This window comes from Sorex araneus, chromosome 6 (genome assembly GCF_027595985.1).
Source record: "Sorex araneus isolate mSorAra2 chromosome 6, mSorAra2.pri, whole genome shotgun sequence".
In the NCBI taxonomy this organism is placed as follows: Eukaryota; Metazoa; Chordata; class Mammalia; order Eulipotyphla; family Soricidae; genus Sorex; species Sorex araneus.
This window is the reverse complement of record NC_073307.1, coordinates 86,194,128-86,218,114: the sequence shown is the minus strand read 5'-3', so window position 1 is coordinate 86,218,114 and position 23,987 is coordinate 86,194,128. Positions and strand designations below refer to the sequence as shown.

General features: G+C 47.0%; 1 protein-coding gene across 4 annotated transcripts in view; it reads left to right on the top strand.

Moving 5' to 3' along the window:
- C6H12orf4 (chromosome 6 C12orf4 homolog) overlaps positions 1-23,987 on the top strand; it is a 38,693-nt gene that overhangs the window by 3,039 nt on the left and 11,667 nt on the right. For all 4 annotated transcript variants that reach the window (XR_008630785.1, XM_055143518.1, XM_055143519.1 and 1 more), the window contains 8 exons: positions 2,298-2,443; positions 3,691-3,872; positions 9,644-9,743; positions 9,846-9,967; positions 13,014-13,120; positions 13,902-14,099; positions 15,874-16,002; positions 19,284-19,358. Coding sequence is in view for 3 of the 4 variants with exons in the window: in XM_055143518.1 (XP_054999493.1) it covers positions 2,298-2,443; positions 3,691-3,872; positions 9,644-9,743; positions 9,846-9,967; positions 13,014-13,120; positions 13,902-14,099; positions 15,874-16,002; positions 19,284-19,358 (1,059 nt within the window). In the remaining variant the exon portion in view is untranslated. The remainder of the gene's footprint in view (positions 1-2,297; positions 2,444-3,690; positions 3,873-9,643; positions 9,744-9,845; positions 9,968-13,013; positions 13,121-13,901; positions 14,100-15,873; positions 16,003-19,283; positions 19,359-23,987) is intronic.

Below are 23,987 nucleotides of genomic sequence, written 5' to 3'. Positions count from 1 at the left end.
CAAGGGAGAATAGTGCTTCCCTTGCACTCGTCTGACTCTGGTTTGATCTCTGACACCACATTTTTGGTTGTGTGAGCAGTGCCAGGAGTGATCCCTGGATTCTCCTGGATGTGGCCCCCAAATTGAACAAAATGAAAATAAAAATACTACTTTATTATTATCATACTGTTTCTGTTGTTGCAAGTTTCTTATTAGAAATCATAAACCTAGGACATAATGGGAACAGCCATAAAATAGGAAGCGTAAAATAGGAAGCATTGCTTTTAAGAACAGATTCTCTTAAGAACAAAGGATTCTCAAATCTTTGTTTCCTTGTGTTTTTTTCCCTATATTCCTTATAGTTGTATATAAGGCAGCTATGTATAAACTGTATAATGAAAAATTAGTTATAAAGTTGAGTAGAATTTACAGTATCTTTAATTGGGTGGATTCATGATATGTTTTTATTATCAATAATTAAAGTATAAGAGCTGATATTTTTACTTTTTTTTTTCCTTTTAAAACTCTGGTCCTTGGGGCTGCAGCAAAAGCACAGCGGGTAGGGCATTTGCCTTACACGCTGCCGACCTGGATTTGATTCCCAGCATCCCATATGGTCCACCAGCACTGGAGGGAGTAATTCCTGAGTGTAGAGCCAGGAGTAACCCCTGAGCATCGCTGGATGTGATCCAAAAAGCAAAACTCTGGTCCCTAATTTCTGAAATGCCTTAGAAGAGTAGGAATACTAACTTGGGGGTCTCTCAGGGTTCTTTTGATTTTGGGAGCCACACTCAAGGGATGGGAGATGCTGAGGAGCTACTCCTAGCTCAGTGCTCGGGGATTGTTTCTGGCAGTGCTTGAGCTCAGGGGACCATGTGGAGTTAGAGATCAAATCTAGGCCTTGACATGCAGAGCATGTGTACCGTCTTTCTAGCCTAAGAACATGAATATACAAAACAATAATAAACAGTAAAATTTGTTTACTTAAATTAGCCCCATAAACTCTAGCACAGTCATCTTTTATTAACAAGGAAACTAGTGTGTCAAAAGGTTATTTGCCGGAGATTGTGGTTCACAAAAGTTTCCTGGAGTGTGAAAGGGAGAGACATATCTCAGGGATGTGAGATACCTGTGTGAGGCCTCGAGTTTGATCACTGGAGCCATGAGACATCAGTACGTGTGTCCATACAATCCATCTCGAACTTGATAGAATTGCAAATTCTAGTCTCCCACCCAAGGACTGTTGAATTGGAAACTTGGGAGGTGGCATATAGATGTAGTTCAGTTAACCCTGCAGGGAATTCTCATGCTTGCCAGAGGTTGGATCAACATGGAAAGTATCATGTTTAGTGAAATGAGTCAGAAAGAGAGGGATAAACAGAAAGGTTGCACTCACTTGGGGTATATAAAGTAATAGAATGGGAGACTAACACCCAAGAACAGTAGAGATAAGTACCAGGAGGATTACTCCACAGCTTAGAAGACGGCCTTGCATGCTGGGAGAAAAGGCAGCTCAGATAGAGAAGGGAACACCAAGTATAGGGTGCTAGGAGGGCCCGTTTGGGATGGGAGATGCGGGCTGAAAGTAGACTATAGACCGAACATGATGGCCACTTAATACCTCTACTGCAAACCACAACACCCAAAAGGAGAGAGAGAGAGCAAAAGGGAATGCCCTGCCACAGAGGCGGGGTGGGGGTGGTGGGAGGGATGCTGGGACCATTGGTGGTGGAAAATGGGCACTGGTGGAGGGATGGGCACTCGACCACTATATAACTGAAATGCAAGCACAAAAGTTTGTAAGTCTGTAACTGTACCTCACTAATTCACTAATAAAAAATTTTTTTTTTAAAAAGGAACTTTGGCAATTCCTTATGCAGTAGTTTGGGGACCTTACCCAGTGGGCTTAGGGCTTACTCTTGGATCTAGGCCCAGGGATCATTCATAGCAGGGCTCAGGGGACCATGTGGAGTGCCGGGGATTAAACCTAGGTCAGCTGCATGCAAGGCAAGCGCCCTCCCTGCTGTATTATCATTCTGATTTCTCTCTTTTTTTCCTTTTTGGGCCACACTCAGGGTTTACTCCTGGCTCTATGCTCATGGTTGACTCCTGGCAGTACTTGGGGACCCTCTGGGGATCAAGTCTGATTGGCCAGGTACAAAGCAAGTGCCCTGCCTGTTCGACTATCACTCTGGCCCCTGACTTGAGACATTTTATTCAGGTAGAAGAGACATAAAACTCTACATAGAAAGGCATAGTTGCCAAGTCAATTGTTACCTATTTTTGCCTGACGTTGCTGATCATTTTCCGTGTTATAGACTTGAAAGCAGCTCTGAGCCAGTTCATAGAAGAAGAATCTCTCAAGGACTACGATGATGCTGCTGAAGCCTCCCTAGAAGCTGTGAAGTCTGGGGAAGTCGATTTACACCAGCTGGCAAGCTCATGGGCCAAAGCTTATGCTGAGGTAAGAACATAGACCAGGGGTCAGAGAGATGGGTCCCACCCGATGGTGCTCAGGGGTTACTCCTGGCTCTGCACTCAGGAATTACTCCTGGCAGTGCTTGGGGGACCCTATGGGATGCCGGGGATCGCACCTGGCTCGGCTGTGTGCTAAACAGGCACCCTCCCCGCTGTGATATGGCTCCAGCCCCACCCCCCCCCCCCCCCCCCCCGCCGAGGCAGAGTTTTAAACCAGTGCTGCCGGCCACCGTAGGTAACCAAGTGTCTGGCCTTCTGGCCAAGAAGATGCCTCCACTCAGCTCCTTCCTACGAAATTTCACTCTGAATCTGAAATGAATGTCAAATAGAGTTTGGAGTCCCAGGGGCAGGGATTCCTGGTCTAAAGGTGTGGAGCGGGGACTAGAGAGGATACAGATAATTAGGCACTCGCCTTGCATGTGACTGACCCCAAAATGATTCCCCAGCACGCTATGTGGTCCCCTCGGCTCTGCCAGGAGTGATCCCTGAGCCCAGAGAGTAGAGGAAAGCTCTGAGCCCCACCAGGTATGGCCAAAATAAAGTAGGTAAAGATACAGAGTAGTTATCCGAATACAGCTTCAGCCTTCAGGAAGCAAAGAGGAGGCGGAATCGTGTATACTCTATTTTACACAACCCATTTCATTACAAAGAGCATCAAAAATCCCAACATCCTGGCTGTCACCGTTAGTGTGAATCACTCCCTCCTGTGTAGCTGTGTGTGTTTTATCGAAATGCCATCACAGCAGGTCTAGTTGTGTGTGTGTGTGTGTGTGTGTGTGTGTGTGTGTATACACACTTTTTCCCTCCACTTCCACTACTCTGTAACACATGTTGACAACTTAGCTTATGTCTTTCCATGTCATTTGTTTATTTTGATCTTTGGGACACACTTGGTGGTTCTCAGGGCTTCCTTCTGGTTCCTTCTGGTTCCTTCTGGCTCCTTCTGGTTCTGTGCTCAGGGATGGCTCCTAGCAGGGTTGGGGAGAGGGTGGCGGGATGAGCACATGTGGTGCAGGAGACTGAACCCGGGTTTGCCATGTGCCAGGCAAGTGCTTTTACCACACCATTGTTTCTCGTCCCCGTCTTTCCACATTTTTAATGCCCTTATATAAATAAGTCTTTTCTGGTTCTTGTGTGATATGGAAAATGAAATCATCCTATACATATTTTCCTCATAGAGTGTTAAATAAAAATACTCTCTGATGATTTACAAATGCCTGTATCGTCTCGCAGACCACATTAGAGCACGCGAGGCCCGAGGAGCCCAGCTGGGATGAAGACTTCGCAGATGTGTACCATGACCTCATCCATTCCCCCGCCTCGGAAACGCTCCTCAATTTGGAGCATAATTACTTTGTCAGTATCTCCGAACTGATTGGGGAAAGAGACGTGGAGCTGAAAAAATTGCGAGAGAGGTATTTCTCGTTTTCATAACCGGGTCTGACATTGTGAAGTCGGGTCACCTGAAGAACAGCTTATGTTCACTTTCTGTAAGGTCAAAAATAAGATACCAGAATTGAAAATTTTATATGGGTTAAATGTTTCATTGCAACTGGGAAAGTCTTTGTAGTTTTATGAAAATTTCCAAGTGATTAATCTAGATACATTTTGGTGCCTATCTATTTATCTGTCCACCTATCTACACTCTCTCTCCCTCTCCTCTCTCTCTCTCTCTCTCTCTCTCTCTCTCTCTCTCTCTCTCTCTCTCTCTCTTTCCCCCTATACATATACACACTGTATCACTGTAGCACTGTCGTCCCATTGTTCATCAATTTGCTCGAACGGGCACCAGTAATATCTCCATTGTGAGACTTGTTGTTACTGTTTTGGGCATTTTGAATACGCCGCGGGTAGCTTGCCAGGCTCTGCTCTCTGCTGTGTGGGCAAGATACTCTCAGTAGCTTGCTGGGCTCTCCAAGAGGGATGAAGGAATCGAACCCAGGCCAGCCACGTGCAAGGCAAACGCCTTACCGGCTGTGTTGTCGCTCCAGCTGCCCCCGCCCCCCCCCCCCACATACACACACGAATCACGAATCACGAAATCCTGTTGATCATCGATTTATCAAGCGGGCTCAGTAACCTCTCCATTCGTCCTATCCCTGAGATTTTAGAAGCCTCTCTCCACTCGGCCTTCCCAATGATGCCACACTGGGGGCTCTTCAGGGTCAGGGGAATGAGATCCAGCTTGTTACTGGCTTTAGCATATGAGTACACCATGGGAAGCTTGCGAGGCTGTCCCACGTGGGCAGGAAACTCAGAAGCTTGATAGTTTCTCCCAGAGAAAGAAGTAGGTTGCTTTTAAGTCTCTGGATGTTGACCATTGATGGGATTACACACACCTGGGTTCCTCTGCCGGTACCTTCTTGCATGAGGCTTGTCCGAACGTGTGGAGAGGGGCCTTGAGCATGACTGTGGCTAGGTTCTGGTGGTCTTTGGCTGCCAGGAGCTCTGCTCGGGGCGGGGAGGAAGACTAGAGCCCATCCCCTCCAAGGGGCCCCGGGAAAGATAGCCAGGCATGTGGGCAAGAGACTCTTGCCCAACACACACACATCCTCTTTATTTTTAACTTTTTGGGTCACACCCAGCGATGCTCAGGGGTTACCCCTTACTCTGCACTCAGGAATTACTCCTAGCAGTGCTCAAGGGACCCTATGGGATGCTGAGGATCAAACCCAGTCAGCTGCGTGCAAGGCAAACGCCCTCCCTGCTATCCTCATGCCCCAGCCCCTATATTCCTTTTTGCTTGTTTGATTTTTGTTTGGGGCCACACCTGGCAGTGCTCAGGGCTCACTTCTGGCTCTGCGCTTAGGGGTCACTCCTGTCAGGGCTTGCGAAACCATCTGCGATGCCTGGCATTGAACCCCGGTCGACCATGTTTAAGCAAGCGCCCTACCTGCCGTGCTGTCGTCCAGCCCTAGGGATTATATTCCTATTTCTACTGAGAGGAATAATTTGCCTCTGCCAAAGCTTTTCCTTGTTCCAGGCAATGTACAAACTGCTTTCTCAGTCAATGGGTAAGGTTGCTGTCATGAAAGAACACACACGGTGTAGTGTAACACGTTGGCAGGTGCTGTGTGTACCACCAGTGGCGCTTGAATTGACTCACTTAGCACAAATTGCAGCGTCAATGTGACAAGCCAGTGGTATTCGGCCTTTCTACACCCGCAGACGGTTCCATGCTGTGGCCTGGAGGTTGACGGCTGCCTGTTCCAAATGAAGGGAGTTGGGCCAGTGGTTTTGGGCCCTTCTGTACCTGCAGGCATCACCAGTCCCACAGAGCAGCTGTGGTTAAGCCACAGGAGCGGGGCTCTGACAGCGCCACAGGCCGCTCACGTCTGGGGCACCGGCTGCAGGCGCCGGCAGCTCTCGGGTCGGATGAAGCCCCCGCCTGACTCTTCGACATGTCCGTCTCCGAGTGCTCACCTGGACTCTGCCCGCGGTGGCCGCTCTCCTAGAGAGAAAGCCTCTGTTCCTCTGTGCCTTATTCTGTCAGGAGGCGCAAACCTTCTCTCGTCTCAGTTCCTTCCCCAAAGGGCTCCAGAGTCCCTGCCACTAGGATTAAGGGTTCCAGCTAAACAGTTAAAGGGGACGCAACCTGCAGTTGCTAACAGGTGCCCTCCTCTTTGCTCTGTGCTGCAGCCATTCTGCAGATGAGGAAACTGGGCCTGCAGGAGGTTCAGGGACTGGGCTAAGGGCCAACTGGAACCTAAAACTTGGAAGTGACTCCAGAGCTCTCCATCACAAGACCGTGCCGCCTCTCTGTTCAGAATCACCCCAAATTTTGGTGCTTGATTCATTGACCTGTTTTGTAATCAAAACTGACTTCCCCTGCACTTCTATCTTTTTAATACCATTTTGCATCTTTTTGAAAGATGGTTGTTGTTGTTTTTTATTTTTCAACCAGGAATATAACTTAGCAGTAGAACACTTGCTTTGTATGTGTACGGCACTGAGTTTAGTGTTCAGTCCCTGGCACCACACACACACACACACACACACACACACACACACACACACACACACACACACACACACACACACACACACACACACACACCCCATTATGGGCTGGAGAGATAGTAAAGCAGGGAAGGTGCTTGCCTGTACACAGCCGACTTGGGTTCAGTCCCCACTAACACGTATGGGCCTATGGCATATGGCTCCTCCTCCAGTCCCCGCCAGCAGTGACCCCTGGGGACAGAGCAAGGAGTAAACCCTGAGTACAGCCAGGTCTACTCCCCATAACGACATTAATTCAACACAGTTATAATCGTGTATTTTGAAATACACAATTTCAAAATACACAAAATACACAATTTCTCCACAGTTCTCCACACGTTCGGACAAGCCTCATGCATGAAGGTACCGGCAGAGGAACCCAGGTGTGTGTAATCCCATTAACGGCCAACATCCAGAGAGAGACTTAAAAGCAAGCTCTGAGAAGCATGCAGCCGCAAAGCGGCCGCGCCATATCTTGTAGCCTACTTCTCCCTCTGGGAGAAACTGGCAAGCTTCTGAGGGTTTCCTGCCCACATGGGACAGCCTTGCAAGCTTCCCATGGTGTGTTCATATGCTAAAGCCAGTAAAAAGCTGGATCTCGTTCCCCTGACCCTGAAAGAGCCCCCAGTGCGACATCGTTGGGAGGGACGAGTCGAGAGAGACTTCTAAGATCTCAGGGAAAGGACGAAATGAGAAGTTACTGAGCCCGCCCGAGAAATCGGTGATTAACGGGATTTTGTGATCGTGATCATGATTTTGAAATGCCTTCAGGATGTCGTGATTGCCACACCTAACATACTAAATCATATATAGTAGGTATTTTATCTAAAATGTAGTAAAGCATTGTCTATCTAAAGCATAGAAAATACATATGTGTCATTAGCTACAGGGTATTTGCATTTAGGGTGAAACAACTGTTACTGAAATTTGATTTATTGAATTCTATCTTTCTTCATTGAAAATTTATGTTAGCAAGTCAGCGTTAGCATTTCATATTTCAATGAAACTCTAAAATGGCAATGATACCTCTTATCCACTAGAGGGAACATAAGTTATGTAAAATGTATTTCTATCAAGACTTACATTTCTAAGTGTTGAGCAGTTATTTCTGTTTTAAATAAAAATCTGACGTCTAGTACTTCAAAGTAATGAGGTCATCTACAATAGATTTAAGTGTGGACTTGATGGAATTTATGCTAAGCCATGCAAAGTGATATATTAACAAACTTGTTTCTCTTATAGTACATAAGTACCTTTACTGGTTGTTACAAATTAATACAAATTTTCTCTTTAGGAACAATTGACATAAATCAACTAGAATAATGGTGAAATCCTTTTGGTTTGTATATTTGTTTCATTTTTGCCAAGTTTGTTGAAAATGTTTGAGAGCAAATCATTTTTGTGACCTTTGTATTCACAGACACTCCTTATCCAGGAAGTGTTAATGAGCTTATTTATTAAAACAGACTTATGACAAGGCAATCCTTGGCAGCTCGGTATATGTTCATAGTGTAAGCACAACCCACACAATTATTTGTTTTGGTTTTGTTTTTTGACTCACACCCTGCAATGCTCAGGGGTTACTTCCGGCTCTCCACTCAGAAATCACTCCTGGCAGGGCTTAGGGAACCATGTGGGGTGCCAGGGATTGAACCCAGGCCAGCCATGTGCAAGGCAAGCGTCCTGCCCTCTGTCCTATCTCTCTGGCACAACCCACACAGTTAACACTGAGATGAAGAAATAGAATGTTTCTAGCTCTTCAAAGGCTCCTTCAGCCCACTAGTCATTATTTACTTGTTCCCCCGTAAATAACCATTATCTGAACTTCTAATACCATTCATTAATTTTTTTCTAGAGGAAATTTTAAATTTTTCTTAAATTAAAATTTTTTCATAGCTGATCATTACATGGGTATGAAGATTAAAAACGAAAATATATCTTTCGTTCATATATTATATTTTTCTGCACGGGAATCTTTGTGACTTAATACCATTCTGATCCTTGGAGCCTACCTAGCAGCTTCTAGTTATTATATAAACTAACTTCAAAGGCTGAAGTCACCTTAACTCTTTTGTAAATGAGTACCTGTTTGTAAATAGGTAGGAAATGTATTTAGGCAGGAACTACAGCGCATCTTGTTTGAAGAGATTTATAAATGACAAGGAAAAATAACTAGGTGTCAGTGGCTCTCATTTATAAATTAAATTGAGACTAACATTCAGCTCTGTCGGTGGAACTATTGACATTACATGACACTACCGTCCTTATTTCTTTTTTTTTTAATGAATCACCACGAGATACGGTTACAGACTTACAGACTTTGGTTACAGACTTACACACTTTCATGCTTACGTTTCAGTCATACGATGATTGAGTACCCTTCCTCCACCAGTCTCCACCAGTGCCCATTCGCCCAAACTCCACCAAGGTCCCCAGTATCCCCCCCACCACCACATCCCCTTTCTACCCGCCGCCTCTGTGGCAGGCACATTCCCTTTTACTCTCTCCCTCCTTTAGGGTGCTGTGGTTTGCAGTGCAGGTATTAAGTGGCCATCATGTTCGGTCTATAGTCTACTTTCAGCTCGCACCTCCAATTTTGAGTGGGCCCTCGAAGCATCCTTTACTTGGTGGTCCCTTCTCTATCTGAGCTGCTTTTTCCCCCAGAATGTAAGGCCAGCTTCCAAGCCGTGCGTGGAGCAATCCTCCTGGTCCTTATCTCTGCTATCCTTGGGTGTTAGTTTTCCATTCTGTTACTTTATATTCCACAAATGAGTGCAGTCCCTCTATGTCTGTCTCTTTCTTTCTGACTCATTTCACTTAACATGATACTCTCGATGTTGATCCACTTATATGCAAATTTCATGACTTCATCTTTTCTAACAGCTGCATAGTATTCCATTGTGTAGATGTACCAAAGTTTCTTTAACCAGTCATCTGTTCTCAGGCACTCAGGTTTTTCCAAGCCCGCCCCTTCCCCCACCCCGACCCGAACACCTGCCGTCCTTATTTCCACATCTCTACTTCCAAGGCTGTGCATTCGATGCTGGGTATTGCAGTTGCTACTCCTGGATTTATTCCTATATCATGGAATTTGTTTCCCCTGTGTAGAGGTGGCTCAGGAAACCTGGAGTGCCTGCACACCTTGAAAGTTTGATGAATATTCCTGACGCTCTTATTTATGTCTTAGGCAGGGTATCGAAATGGAAAAAGTGATGCAGGAGTTGGGTAAATCTCTGACAGATCAAGATGTCAACTCCTTGGCGGCCCAGCATTTCGAGTCCCAGCAAGTAAGTGGAGCACAAGGACGTTTAGGGAGGCGATTGCTTTCGCTTTCACTTACTCTGTTTGGGTCGAACAGGCTGACCATTCGGCATGCCGTGTCTTCCCAGGTCTTAGAAAACAAGTGGTCTAATGAGTTAAAGCAGTCGACTGCCATCCAGAAGCAAGAGTATCAGGAGTGGGTGATAAAGCTTCATCAGGACCTGAAAAACCCCAACAACAGCTCCCTGAGGTACACTGTGTATTTTGTATGTTTTCACTGTGATCACATGAAGGGGCGGGATTCGTCAGCGCCTTTAGTTATTGAAAATTCAAACCCTAGCCGTCATGGATGCTTGCAAGTGGCCCTTGAAGAATTGGGACAATGTCATCTTGATGAAGGACGGAGTTGGAGGAGCAGCGGAGAGCTAACGCAGCGGCTAAGGCACTTGCCTTGCGTGTGGCCACCTGGTCCACTCCCCAGAACTTCATACGCTTCCCCCGAGCCCCATCAGGAGTGACCCCTGAGCACAGAGCCAGGAGTAAGCCCTGAGCTCAGCTGGGTGTGGCCCCAAGCAAAATAAATAAAAAATAAATAAATGAAATTGGGAAGGTGGAATTGGGAAAGTGATTGGTTAATAGCTCAGTGGTTGGTTAATTCCCTCCATAGATCTTAGAACCCACCCCCCTTGTCAAGCATTATATATTAATAACCTGGGTCTGATCTCACTTCTTTAAACTATTTTCCATTCAGTGTAAATATTAGCTGAATGTCTCTTCAGTGCCAAATGATTCTCCAGTGCCATTTTCCACACCCTAAGCAGGAAAACAGAAACAGCATCACAAGGAGCTTCTGTTCTAAAAGAATTATTTGGGCTGTTTTTTGGGGGGCTGTGCTTGGAGACTACACGCTGTGGTGCTTAGAGGCGATTCGTGGTTCCGTGCCCAGGAGTCACCCCGGTGGTGCTTGGGAGACCAGAGGTGATGTCAGGGATCACACCAGGACCGGACACAGGCAGAGCAAGTGCCTGATCCCTCGTACTGATCCTCCAACCCTAAAAGAAGGACGCGTGTGCAGACACCTGCTGTGTAGAGTGATACAGACACACAGTAATACAGACACGTGCAGGGCACAGGCTTTGGTCGAGAACCTTCTGTAACTCAGAGCTCATGCGCTCCCTCTGGTCTGAATAGCACTGTTTGATACATGCCTGGGAGTTTGGCAGTAACTGTTATTTCTTGACGCTGTATTTGTATATGCGGAGATTCCTTTCTTCCTCTCAAACGCCGAGTTACATTCAGTTGATAATCTACTCAAGGCAGTATAATTCTGCAAGGATAGAGATGACATTTGTAAAGTGTCAGACCTCCACCACCGCCACCACCTCCACTCGTCTGCATTGCAGAGAGAAGTCGTGTGTCATTTTTGTTGTGGTTATTCTTGTTATTGTCATTTGTTGTGGTTGTTCTTGGTCTTGTCATTTGCTGTGGTTGTTCTTGTTCTTGTTGTTCTGTTATACCCAGATCCTTGCTACCTGGTTAGCTCTTAACATCGGTGCATTAGACAAGCTCCGTAATTATTTTTGAGATGGATGGACAGGGGGATGAACTTTGTTCAAATGTAAGGTGCCTGTATCACCTCTAATCTGAATGTTACCAACTTTCAGCTGCCTTATTGTTTCCCCCGAAACAACACCCTAGAAATTTCTAGTTAATTTTATTTTTATAAATGGAGTGACATCCCGGGGGCCAACACGTCAGGATATACTTTATTCCCAATGCCAGGAGTAGGTGAAAGACAAAGGGAGCGGTGGGGAAGGATGGTCAGGAGCAGCTGTGGGTGGTCACCTGCTTTGGTGCGTCTCTGGCTTCGGGTCTGAGGGGGACCATCCCATATCCTGTGCTTTCCTCTCAGCCTTCCAGAGACAGCCACAAAATAAAATGAAACGGACCCAAGCAGAATGAAGTAGAGTGGGGACAAAAGGATTTGAGTGTGTCCTGCATGAGATTTTTCTGTAAATGAAGATGTGTAGTGGACCCAGAACAGATACTACCTTTTGGGCTCAGAAAAAGGGGAAATGGGAAAGTCCCTAGCTTCAAAAGGGAATTCAGGAATTCAGTCCATAGGATAAGTTTTTGTGGAAAACTTATGATTGTGGAAAGACAGTATAATTCTGTAGGATTGGAGAACACATTTGCAAAGTTCCCTGCCCCCACACGCCCCCACTAGTCTTGCATGGCAAGTCATGTGCATGTATGTGCAAAGTTTAATTTTTCTCGATTTTCTGGCTCCTTCTGGTTAGACTGGGAACAGTGTTCTCTTGTGGTTTTTCTCCTAAGATCGGGATATTTTACAAATATCAATTTATTGTTAGGCTGACTATAGCATATTTACTAATGAAGTCAGGCCAATGAGACTAATAAGATTGTGCCTAATAACCATAAAAATTTCACCGGGGGGGACGGTTGGCTATTATTGGCTTCTGTCATCCTTGCCTACCATGAGATTTGATTTGAACAGTTGTGCCGTTCAAATGAAAGCCCCCATGGAAACGTTTTCAGGCAGTTTGAGAGCCAACCAGAACAGAAGGGTCCTTTACAGGGACCCAGATGTTGGTGGGGAAGAAGAAAACAGTTGGAAGGAACCAAAACAAACCGAAGAGCATATCAAAATCAACTTTACTTGTTTCTTGTTATTTACTTGTTGCTTAAATGTGAATTTTTTATTTCTCGAGTGTTTTCTAGTTTCACCTCAAACTATTCCCGAGAGGGAACATGTGTGTGTGTGTGTGTGTGTGTGTGTGTGTATACATGTCACACACATGTATGTATATATAGACACATGTGTGTATATGGTGTATCTGATATGTAATGTATATATTATAGGATGTATATTCTATATAATTATATAATATAGTGTATATGTTAAACATCTGTTTAAGTTAGTCACTTTAGAGTAATAATAAGTTATCTTGATTAATTGTCCTCAGCGGCCACTGAAATGTTACGTGCAACAATGCGCATTGTGCTTCTAATGACTAAGGAGAATGATTTGCGTTGCTTAGCTGTGAGGAAATGAGAGAGCACGTGGGAATGTCAGAGCCCGTTGTGACTTCTGCCCTTGCTGTCAGCGGGGATTACGGAGGAACGTAGGAACAAAGCACTGCTGCCGTCAGCTGTTTGGTTTTGTCCCGTTTCATTATGGAGCGTGCTCTCATTTAAGAAAAGTTCTTGACAGACGTAAGCCCTCCCCCCTCCCCCACCCCCAAGAAAAGCCTCAATCATTTTATTAATTTCAGTGAGGAAATTAAAGTCCAGCCAAATCAGTTCCGAGAATCCGCAGAAGCGAATGGAAGGATTTATGAGGAACAGAGAAAGTTGGAAGAAAGTTTCACTATTCATTTAGGTAAGTATCAACGCTCTGCATGCCACACGCACTCCAACTTGTGAGTGTTGGGGGTGCGAGAGGAGCAGGCTTCCTCACGTACATGTGGAATAAAGCCATGCATGCTCTGTTTTCTTTTTTTGATTTGATTTAATTTCATTTTATTGAATCACCATGAGAGATAGCCACAAGCTTTCATGTCTGAGTTACAGTCACACAATGATCAAACACCCATCCCTCCACCAGTGCCCATTCCCCACCACCGATATCCCGGGCATACCCCCCTTTCCCACCCTCCCCCTGCCTCCATGGCAGACAATTTTCCCCTCTCTCTCTAGTTTTGGGCATTATGGTTTGCGATGCAGATACTGAGAGGCCATCACATTTGGTCCTTTATCTACTTTCAGCACACATCTCCCATCCTGACCGATTCCTCCAACCCTCATTTTCTTAGTGATCTCTTCTCTATTCCAGCTGCCTTCCGTGCCCCCCTCCCCCCCCCGGGCCCCCTGCTCACATGCTCTATTTTCATTGCAAATCACCTCTTGGTCCAAGAAAACCTATGATTTGTTGACTCCAATTTTTCTCTTCCCACATATACCATATACCATTTCTTTTCTTTTTTTTTTTTTTGGCAACTAGATTAAATATTAATAGTTACAAAACTGGGAAGGCCGGAGGCCCGTTTCTAATGCCTCCTACCACGGGCTGATCCAGACCCTTGCCGTGGAGATTGGAGCCTGGCCGCTCTGATCTCTAACGGTTGCCTCGTGTCTCTGGGGGACTCTCGCTCGCCCCGCAGGGGCCCAGCTGAAGACCATGCATAACCTGAGGCTGCTGAGAGCAGACATGCTGGACTTCTGTAAGCACAAACGGAATCACCGCAGCGGCGTGAAGCTGCACCGGCTGCAGACCGCCCTGTCGCTGTACTCCACCTCGCTCTGCGGCCTGGTGTTGCTGGTGGACAACCGCATCAACTCCTACAGTGGCATTAAGAGAGGTGAGTGCACGTCACCCTCGAGGGGCTCCTCTGGTTGTACCTTGCAAACCCCCGTCTTACAAAGAAGGGAGGGGGAGGTTATTGTACCACGTGAGGTGATGAACGTGGGAGGACCCATTATTGATGACTACTGTAAACCAGTCGTAAAATTAGAAATCCAGTTTCAGCTCTAGAATTGTATCAATGTTTGGCTTTTGTCTACATAAAAAAAATTTGTTTTAAATTTGATTTAATAGAAAAAGTAAAGGAAAAACTGTGTTTTATCCTAAGGAAGGGAATATTGGCTTTCCGTTAGAAATTGTTATTTTATAGATGCTGCTCAAATAAGGAAAGGATTATAATTAAAAACAAAACTATGGATGTAAAAAAAAATAGAATAAAATTCAACAGAATACAAAGAAACACCAAGTTAGCCTGATACATTCAAGAAAAAAAGAAGGTGAAGAAGAAGGAGAGAAAGGGGGGAATTAGGAGAAAACTGAAGGGGTTTGAAGGAAAAGTGAGTCCAGAAGCCCACTCAGCACGTCCCCACTTTCTTTTCTTTTTTTTTTTTTTTTTGCTTTATTTGGTCACACCCGGCAATGCACAGGGGTTCCTCCTGGCTCTGCACTCAGGAATTACCCCCGGCGGTGCTCAGGGGGCCCTATGGGATGCTGGAAATCGAACCCAGTCGGCCGTGTGCAAGGCAAACGCCCTCCCCGCTGCGCTATCGCTCTGGCCCCTCCTCACTTCCTTTTGGTTCTGCTCTGTCCTCTTTGTGGCCGGAGAGCTTCGGGGTCTTCTTGCCGTCCTCTCACAGGATGGAGGGAGCCTTTCATAGGGTCTTTGTTTCAGATCACAACAGAAAGAATCACCCACACCTCAGTGGGTTTTTCCGTTTATTTTATTTTTTTTGGGGGGGGTGGGTTCCATTTAGAAGTGGATCCTCGCTCATTGAATTTTAAGTCATCCACTTAACCTTTTTTTTTTTTATTTAAATAGTCAAATTTTTCAAAATTTGGGACTGGGCTGGAGGGATAGCAAAGGGCTTGAGTGCTCACCTGGCCCCGGGTTCAACCCCAGGGGTGTCCTGGTCCCTCAGCAGGGCCCTGGTGACCCCAGATAGCACAGACTCCCCTGGGGTCCCTCAGGCCTGCACATGTGTCACCAGGAGTGGCCCTGGGGCTCCCTGAGCACTGCTTGGGTACCACTGCACTGTAGCACTGTCATCCCATTGTTCATCGATTTGCTCGAGTGGGCACCAGTAACGTCTCCACTGTGAGACTTGTTACTGTTTTTGGCATCTCGAATACACCATGGGGAGCTTGCCAGGCTCTGCCGTGTGGGCGGGGTACTCTCGGTAGCTTGCCGGGCTCTCCAAGAGGGGCAGAGGAATCGAACCCACATCAGCCATATGCAAGGCAAATGCCCTACCCGCTGTTCCAAGTATATATCTATATATGTTTTTATATATAATATCTTTATCTTTTATTAAAGGATAAGGTGAAACCCTAACTTCTCTACTAAGGCTATTGTTATGTCAGCCACATGCAAGCCAAGCGCCTTACCCGTTGTACTGTTGCTCCAACTCCTGTCTGTTTTCTTGGATTCTTTTGATTGACAGGTTCTGGTCCTGTAAAATCGCTGCGCCCTAACTCTGTAAGACACAATTACCAAGAGGCACCTCTGAGAAGTCACTGAGGGATCCTTCATTGTTCCTGCTAGAGCTCACTGGCTTTGAGTGCGTAACCAATAGCTTATGCTTAGAGATTTCTGTGTGTTTCGCTTCTCGCAGATTTCGCCACCGTTTGCCAAGAGTGCACAGACTTCCACTTCCCCCGCATCGGAGAGCAGCTGGAGGTGGTCCAGCAGGTGGTTCTTTATGCAAGAACTCAGCGCAGGAGCAGGCTGAAAGACTCTCACGGTCAGCACAGCCCCAGTTTGCTTTGGTTTGGTTTTCCTTTTTGGGTCACACCCGGAGATGCACAGGGGTTCCTCCCGGCTCTGCACTCAGGAATCACCCCGGCGGTACTCGGGGGACCCTATGGGATGCTGGGAATTGAACCTGGGTCGGCCGCATGCAAGGCAAACGCCCTGCCTGCTGTGCTCCTCTTCCTCCTCCTCCTCCTCCTCCGGCCCTAAGCGCCTTAAGCTTTGTCCTGGCTCCCTCACCCCACTGCATGATTTCTTTAAAAACAAAACAAAAACAAAAAAAACTTGATGTCTTGCCCAGGAAACAAATTATGGCAGTTTTTAGAGTTGTGGTTAGTCGATCCTTCTGCTCTGGTATTATGGATTTCTTGTTTGTTTGTTTGTTGTGTTCTGGGGCCACACCCAGCGGCCCTGCGCTGTGCTGGCAAGGGGGTGGGGGATGACGTGTCCCCCCAAGCCTTAGCTTCCCTGCCAGGAGAACCACGTGGTGCTGACCTTTGAACCAGGGTCAGCCACGTACACAACAAGCACCTTAACCCCTACACTGTCTCTCACCCTCGTCAGCTTATTTGTCTGGGGCAGAGTTGGAAAAAGCCGTTACCGTATTTCTGGGTCCAGTGTTTTTTGGAGTAAGCGAAGAAGTGTCACATATGTGATATGTGATTAGGCCAGATTGAATACCAAGAAATCAATATTGGAAGGGGAGAGACCTCAAGGGAGGGGTGGAGAAGGGGAAGCCTGCATGCATGAACCCCTGAGTTCTGTTCCCAGCACCAACACCTTCTTCCACCCCCCCAACCCCACACTCCCCCACACTCCCCGCCCCCAGCACCACCAGAATGGTCCTAATGGCCCCCTTGCTGGGCCGGGTAGCAGATTGTCAGGCCCACGCTGCCAGGTAGAGCATTGCCCCGAGGAACCCTCGGGGACCCCGTCCAACACCCCTGGGAATACAAACCCCTCCTCCCCCACTAGCCAAATGACCAGAAACCACTGCAGAAGTTATAGCCTCCCAAGTGACCTTTGCAAAATGGATTTTTTTTCTGCCCCCCCGCCTCATTTCAAGCCAGCAGCGATATGCTTAGAAATGTTTTAATATTCTTGGGAGTGACCAGAAGCGCGGAGATGGAGCTCTTGACAGGTGGGGGAGAAGGAGGAGGATTCTAAGTATATTTACAAAGAGCTCGAAAGTGTGGAGCGAAGGACAGGAAGTTTTTTGACCACATACGGATAAGGCAGCGCATGGTATTATTTTGTCCTTGTCAAGCAACTATTTTGTGGTTTCAGTGAGTCAGTGAAACAAGTATGTTTATAGAAGACAGCTTCCTTAGAGGGGCCCACATGTTGTTAGGGAAGAGTTTGTGGAAATGCCGAGGCCTTTCCTTTTTCCTGTGTGTCCACTATTTTCTCTGCGTGTTTGCATCCGGATGTACAAGTCTCTGACCAAAGAGATGTCCTCGGCCAGCCCTTAGGAAAGCAGCATCTTTACAGTTCTACGGTGCATAACCCCTAAACAGTGTGGTCTGTGCATTTTACATAAATATTTGTTTTAAATGGCCGTCTTGTTTGTATGTGACCACCAAAACACCAAAGGGAGAGTGGACAGTGAAATCTTCTTCTTCCGCTTACATCATTGGGATTGTTGCTCAGACCCATCTGAGCAGAGTTAGACTCGCTCTTGCTTTGGTCTCTGCACCATGGTCAGACATTTTGTGGGAGCCGGTAGGTGTCCTGGCTTGTGTCAGGAACTCAAGCTGTCGCATCACGTACGAAGGTGGCCCCACAGACCCTTCCTGCTCTGTACCTCTCTCCCACGGCCTCTTCATGTTTTGGCATGTATGTGTTTACAGGGTACATTGATATATATCAGTTCGTCAGAGTGACTGCCAGGTAAAAATGCCACTTCCTTTAAAAAAATTATTTTAATTGAATTACAATGAGGGCTGGAGCGATAGCACAGCTGTTGGGTGTTTGCCTTTCATACGGCCAACCCGGGTTCGATTCCTCCGCCCCTCTCAGAGAGCCCGGCAAGCTACCGAGAGTATCGAGACCGCACAGCAGAGCCTGGCAATCTACCCGTGCGTATTGGATATGCTAAAGACAGTAACAATAAGTCTCTCAATGAGAGACGTTACTGGTGCCTGCTCGAACAAATCCATGAGCAACGGGATGACAGTGACAGTGACAGTATTGTTATATAAAATAATTTGTGTTCAAAGCTGGAGCAGTAGTGCAGTGGTTAGGGCACTTGCCTAGAACACAGCTGACCTGGCTTGGATCCCCAACACCTTCTGAGTCCAACAAGAATGATCTAGTGATCCTTGAGCACAGAGCCAGGAGTAAACCCTGACCTCCACCAGGCATGGCCCAAAATCAAACCATAATTTATTCCATATTCACATATATGTTTAGCCACTCATGATGTGTCAAATTATGTCAGTGTTGCTTCTCTTAAGTAGCACGTATCTTCTAGAAGAAATAAATTATTGGATAGAGCAAAGACCCAAGTCTGTTTGAGATAAATTTATGTCACATCACAGAAGATGTTAGAAACTCCAGGAATGGGCCAACTCTCGAGTGATTCCTGGTGCTGTTCACTGTGTGTTTGTCGTCCTGAATGTGTCTTATCAACAACAGTGACTCAGATACTAAAAATGAAGACGACCACACCACAGCTCTTGAAGGAAGGTATTTTATGAGAAACTAATGTAGTATTACTGTAGTGCCCTACACCTCATGGATGGAATACACTGGACTGATGAGGCTGATGTGGGGGTGAAGCCTGCAGGGTCTGGAATCTAAGTAGAGTGTTTGGAATCAAGACCTGGGCCCACCCTCACCGCCGGGCCTTGGCTAAGTCATCCGACCTGTCTAACCCTGTTTCCTCACCATATACCACGCGGAACATACTCACCTCTGGAAGGGCCGGAGCGATAGCACAGCAGGGAGGGTGTTTGCCTTGCATGCAGCCGACCTGGGTTCGGTCCCCAGCATCCCATGGGGTCCCCCATACACTGGCAGGAGTAATTCCTGAGTGCAGAGTCAGGAGTAACCTGAGCATCGATGGGTGTGACCCCCCCCCCAAAAAAAAAAGAAATAATAATGTTCACCTCATAAGGTGTTATGGTCATGGAGGTTTTGTAGGAATTGAAGAGGTCAGCCACTAACATATGTGTGGGAATGTCCAGCGCTGTCATTGTGGGGGCTGAGGAGCCGTAGCAGCCTGTTTTCACATTCACCGTGTTCTTTCCCCTTGCGTTATCTTATTAATAGATTCTGGAAACCGGAACGGAGGCAATGACGATAAGACTAAAAATGCCGAGAGAAACTATTTAAACATTTTACCTGGTAAGCATTATTTTATTTAGAGCTGTGGTTTTTCTTATAATTACAGAGACGGGATTCAGGTTTGAAACATTTCATATATATATATATATATATATATATGTATGTATATATATATATATATATATTTTTTTTTATTAGTGAAACACCATGAGGTCCAGTTACAGACTTACAAACTTTAGTGCTTGTGTTTCAGTCATGCAGTGGTCGAGTACCCAGCCCTCCACCAGTGCCCATTTTCCACCACCAATGGTCCCAGCATCCCTCCCACCACCCCCACCCCGTCCCCTCCACCTCACCCCGCCTCTGTGGCAGGGAATTCCCTTTTGCTCCCTCTCTCCTGTTGGGTGTTGTAGTTTGCAATAGGGGTATTGAGTAGCCTTCATGTTCGGTCTATAGTCTACTTTCAGTTTGCATCTTCCAATCCGAATGGGTCCTCCCAACATCCTCTACTTGGTGTTCCCTTCTCTATCTCAGCTGCCTTTTCCCCCAGCATGTGAGGCCAGTTTCCAAGCTGTGGGGCAGATCTCCTGGCCCTTATCTCTATAACTCTTGGGTGTTAGTCTCCCACTCTGTTACTTTATATTCCACAGATGAGTGCAATCTTTCTATGTCTGTTCTTCTCTTTCTGACTCATTTCACTTAACGTGATACTTTCCTTGTTGGTCCGCTGATATGCAAATTTCATGACTTATCTTTTCTAACAGCTGCATAGTATTCCATAATGTAGATATACCAAAGAGAAGCACGAGTTCTTTTCTGAGGTGGACACGGGAAGAATCCCAAGCAATGCTCCAGAGACCCAAGGGCCCCGCCGTGATTCTTGGCTAACAGGGCCAGGCGTTAACACTAGGGCTCAAGGGTGTGCTACAAGGGGCTGGGGCAATAGTGCAGGGGGTGGGCATTTGCCTTGCTCAGAGCCAACTTGGCCTCTGTGCCCAGCACCCTGTATGTTCCCCCACACACACACCGAGCACTTCCAGGAGTGATTCCTGGATCCAGAGCCAGGAGTAAGCCTGGAGCGCTGTCGGGTGCAGACCCAAAACAAGAACTAGCAAAAACAAGCGTGTGATGTGCTTGGATCCTGTGGCCTCAGGGATACCCAGGTCGCTCTGGCCGCCCTGGGCTCCCCAGAGCTGCACCCGGTGACACTCGAGGGACCACACGGGGCTCAACATATATCCCAGGGGCAATAGCACAGCAGGTAGGGCATTTGCCTTGCACGCGGCCGACCCGGATTCGATTCCCAGCATCCCATAGGGTCCCCTGAGCACCGCCAGGAGTCATTCCTGAGTGCAGAGCCAGGAGGAACCCCTGAGCATCACTGGGTGTGACCAAAAAAAAAAAAAAAAAAAAACAGATCCCAAGTCAGGCGCTCACCAGGCCTGTGCCCCGGTGGCTGTGCTCGCTCCCCACCCGAGAGCTCTAGGAGACTTTCCAGTATGTCATGACTTAACATTCGCGCCATTTGTCACACTCTTTCACAGACGCCCTACAGTTGAAGTCCTCCCCCACCCTTTCCCTTTTGCTGTTGTTGCTACAGTGAGGGGGCGAGGGGGCTGCACGCCCCTGTGCCGGGTCACTCCGGTGCTCGCTGTCTGCAGTTCTTTCACACGAGCCCACTGGGCATCACACTTGTTTCATTGCGTGGTAGCACGTTCTGCTTAGAATGCTCACTGGGGGGCCCTGGGCAGCTCATACATGTGCTCCCCTGGGGTCACACAGCTGACCACACCCTTGCAGCACAGGGGTCTCCAAAAAGCAGAGACCCCCGGACCTTGCACAGTGCAGGTGCAAAGCTCCAGGGAACAGCCCACTGCCTCATGCATACAAGGCTGGCACTTTTTTTTTTTTAAGCTTTTTGGGTCACAGCCGGCGATGCACAGGGGTTACCCCTGGCTCTGCACTCAGGAATTATGCCTCGCAGTGCTCAGGGGACCATATGGGATACTGGGAATCGAACCCGGGTCGGCCGCGTGCAAGGCAAACGCCCCACCCGCTGTGCTATCGCTCCAGCCCCTGGCACTTTTAAAAAAAAAAAAAAAGCTGGCAGTTTTTGCCCCAAGCCATATCCCAGGCCCCAAGTGGAAACCTTTCCTCTTAGACGAGCATTTAGATGAACTTTAAACCTTGAGCCCTCCATCTAAACAGTAAAGCTTGCTCAAGTCATCACTTAAGGTTAGTTTTCTCACTATCTGCTATTTCCGATTTCCTCTTTCACACATATCCTTTGCGCCTTAAGTAATGGGTGGAGACGTGAGTTTGACTCTGAAATAGGAAGAAGCGTCCAGAGAGACCTAAACAGGTGAACTTGTCGAAAGAACAGGGGTCATCGGGTTTTGAATCTCTCTTGCTTTCTGTTCCTTCAATTTCCCTTGTTGATCTTAAACATATCATGCAAACTGGCTGGAGTGATAGTGCAGCAGGTAGGGCATTTGCCTTGCGCGCAGCCGACCCGGGTTCAATTCCTCCATCTCTCTCGGAGAGCCGGCAAGCTACCAAGAGTATCCCACCCGCATGGCAGAGCCTGGCAAGCTATCCGTGTCGTATTCAATATGCCAAAAACAGTAACAACAAGACTCACAGTGGAGATGTTACTGGTGCCCGCTCGAGCAAATCGATGAACAACAGGATGACAGTGCTACAGTGCTACAGATCTTGACCATGTTGCTTCTCTGCTGGAAACTCAGTCTCTTGGACCCGACCCAACCAGATTGGATTCATCCCATGATACACTTAAGGGTGGCATGAGGGGGCATAAAGGAAGAGAAGGCTTCTTTGTTCCCACGTGGAAGGTCTGTAAACCGGATGGCTCTTGGGTTTCATAAATAACCGGGGTTGTTTTCCAACACTTCCTCCCCCACACCTTCCTCATGTAGCTCGCCCCTGCCCCCCTGGAGGAAATCACATTCTCGCTCCTAGCCTCTCTTGTCAATCTGAGCCACCGAGCCGGGGGTCATCAGCTCCTCCGTGTCCCGCCCTCCACCCTCGACCTCAGGGGGATCGTCGGAGGTGGGCTGTCATCACCACGCACTGTCACCTCCACCAGTAGACCCGGAAACTCCCCTGTCCCTCGGAAATGCCCTCACGGAATCCGAGTGGAGTGTTTCTCTTCAGAGGTCCTAATCCACATCACCCCCGTTTTGTGGCTTTCTTAAAATAACGCCCATCCTACTCATTCCCAAGGTGTGGTGATTTTCTTCAATTTCACTCCTTATTGCTGCACTTTATTTCCTTCCTTTCCCTTTTTTAGGGGAAAGTGCTGTCAGTGGTGCCTCGTTAATGCCACCAAGCCGGGCGGCTGTTGTCGGTCCGCACTGAGAAAGGAGTGTCAGACCATTCAGTGAGGTTTGCCAGTAGAATCTAAAATTATTCCTCCTTCACTGGCCAGAGATGTTTCACGGCTGAAAGAGGACCCAAACCACAAATTCTTTTAACTTGCAAAGAAAAAAATTGTGTTTACATGTAGATTGGTCATTAGGTAATCATTTAAATAGGTAATCATTAAAAACCAGTATCTACCATCTGGCTTACACCCTAACTTTATGTTCAAGGTAGTCAGGCATTGAGTTTTTTCATTTTATACCAGAAGTATTAGTGACCCTGTAGGCTGCATTTAATTTGCTCAGAATCACTCAGCCAATTAGCACTAAAGAGCAGGTCATCTAAACACCCAATCTATCCTTGATCTGCTGAATCGGATTATCTCAGTTAGTACTGCCAGCTCACGGTCCCCATTTTATTTATGGGCAAAATTGAGCACAAGAGGTAAGGTATCTGGGGTAGAACTAAACAGTGCCAGTTGGGGGATTAGGAGCACCTGATGGGTCACTAAATCAGCCTAGTTCATTGCTTCCTGGACAATAGCCCATTTTTAATGCAGTGGCTTCCATCGCCCAAGTCATCAGCAGGGCAGTGGAGGACAGCCCGGCCCACTGAGCCCAGAAGGGGATTGTCTCATGCCTCCCACGCCTCCGGGGAAGCAAGTCTAACCTTTCCTGGCCTTCCGGGGAAGTCATAACTACCGTTCCCCACCAGGCAGTTTTTCCTTTGTATTTCCTGTCTGGTTTATCTGAGTATTTTTTTTTTCACTGTCTTTTTCTAAATTCCTTTTCTTCCATATCTAATTCTTTTGACGTTAAAGACTAATGACCTGGGGGTTGCAGGGAGGGATACTGGGGATTTTGGTAGTGGAAAGTGTGCACTGGTGAAGGGTTGGGTGTTTGATGAGTATGTGACCGAAGCTCAAACATGAAAGCTTTGTAGCTGTATCTCACGGTGAATCCCCAAAAAAGGGGGGGGAGGGGAATATAATAAAATAAAGTTAACATTCAGAATAGAATGAAGGGAAAAGTAATGTGGAGTTCATGCCCAATTCAATCAGCTTAATCAATGACTGAATAAATAGCAGTACTTCTACATTATTAAAAAATAAATAAATAAAAGGCTAGTGACCGTGGCCTGAGGTGTCTCAGGGAGAGCCATGACACAGCTTCTTCACACTGGGAATTGGAAATGGTTCTCCACGACACCCAACCATAGTAGATTTGTTCAGTTTTATGATATGTTTATAAGTAAATATAAGTGGTACCTGAAGGGGCCAGAATGATAGCACAGTGGGTAGGGCATTTG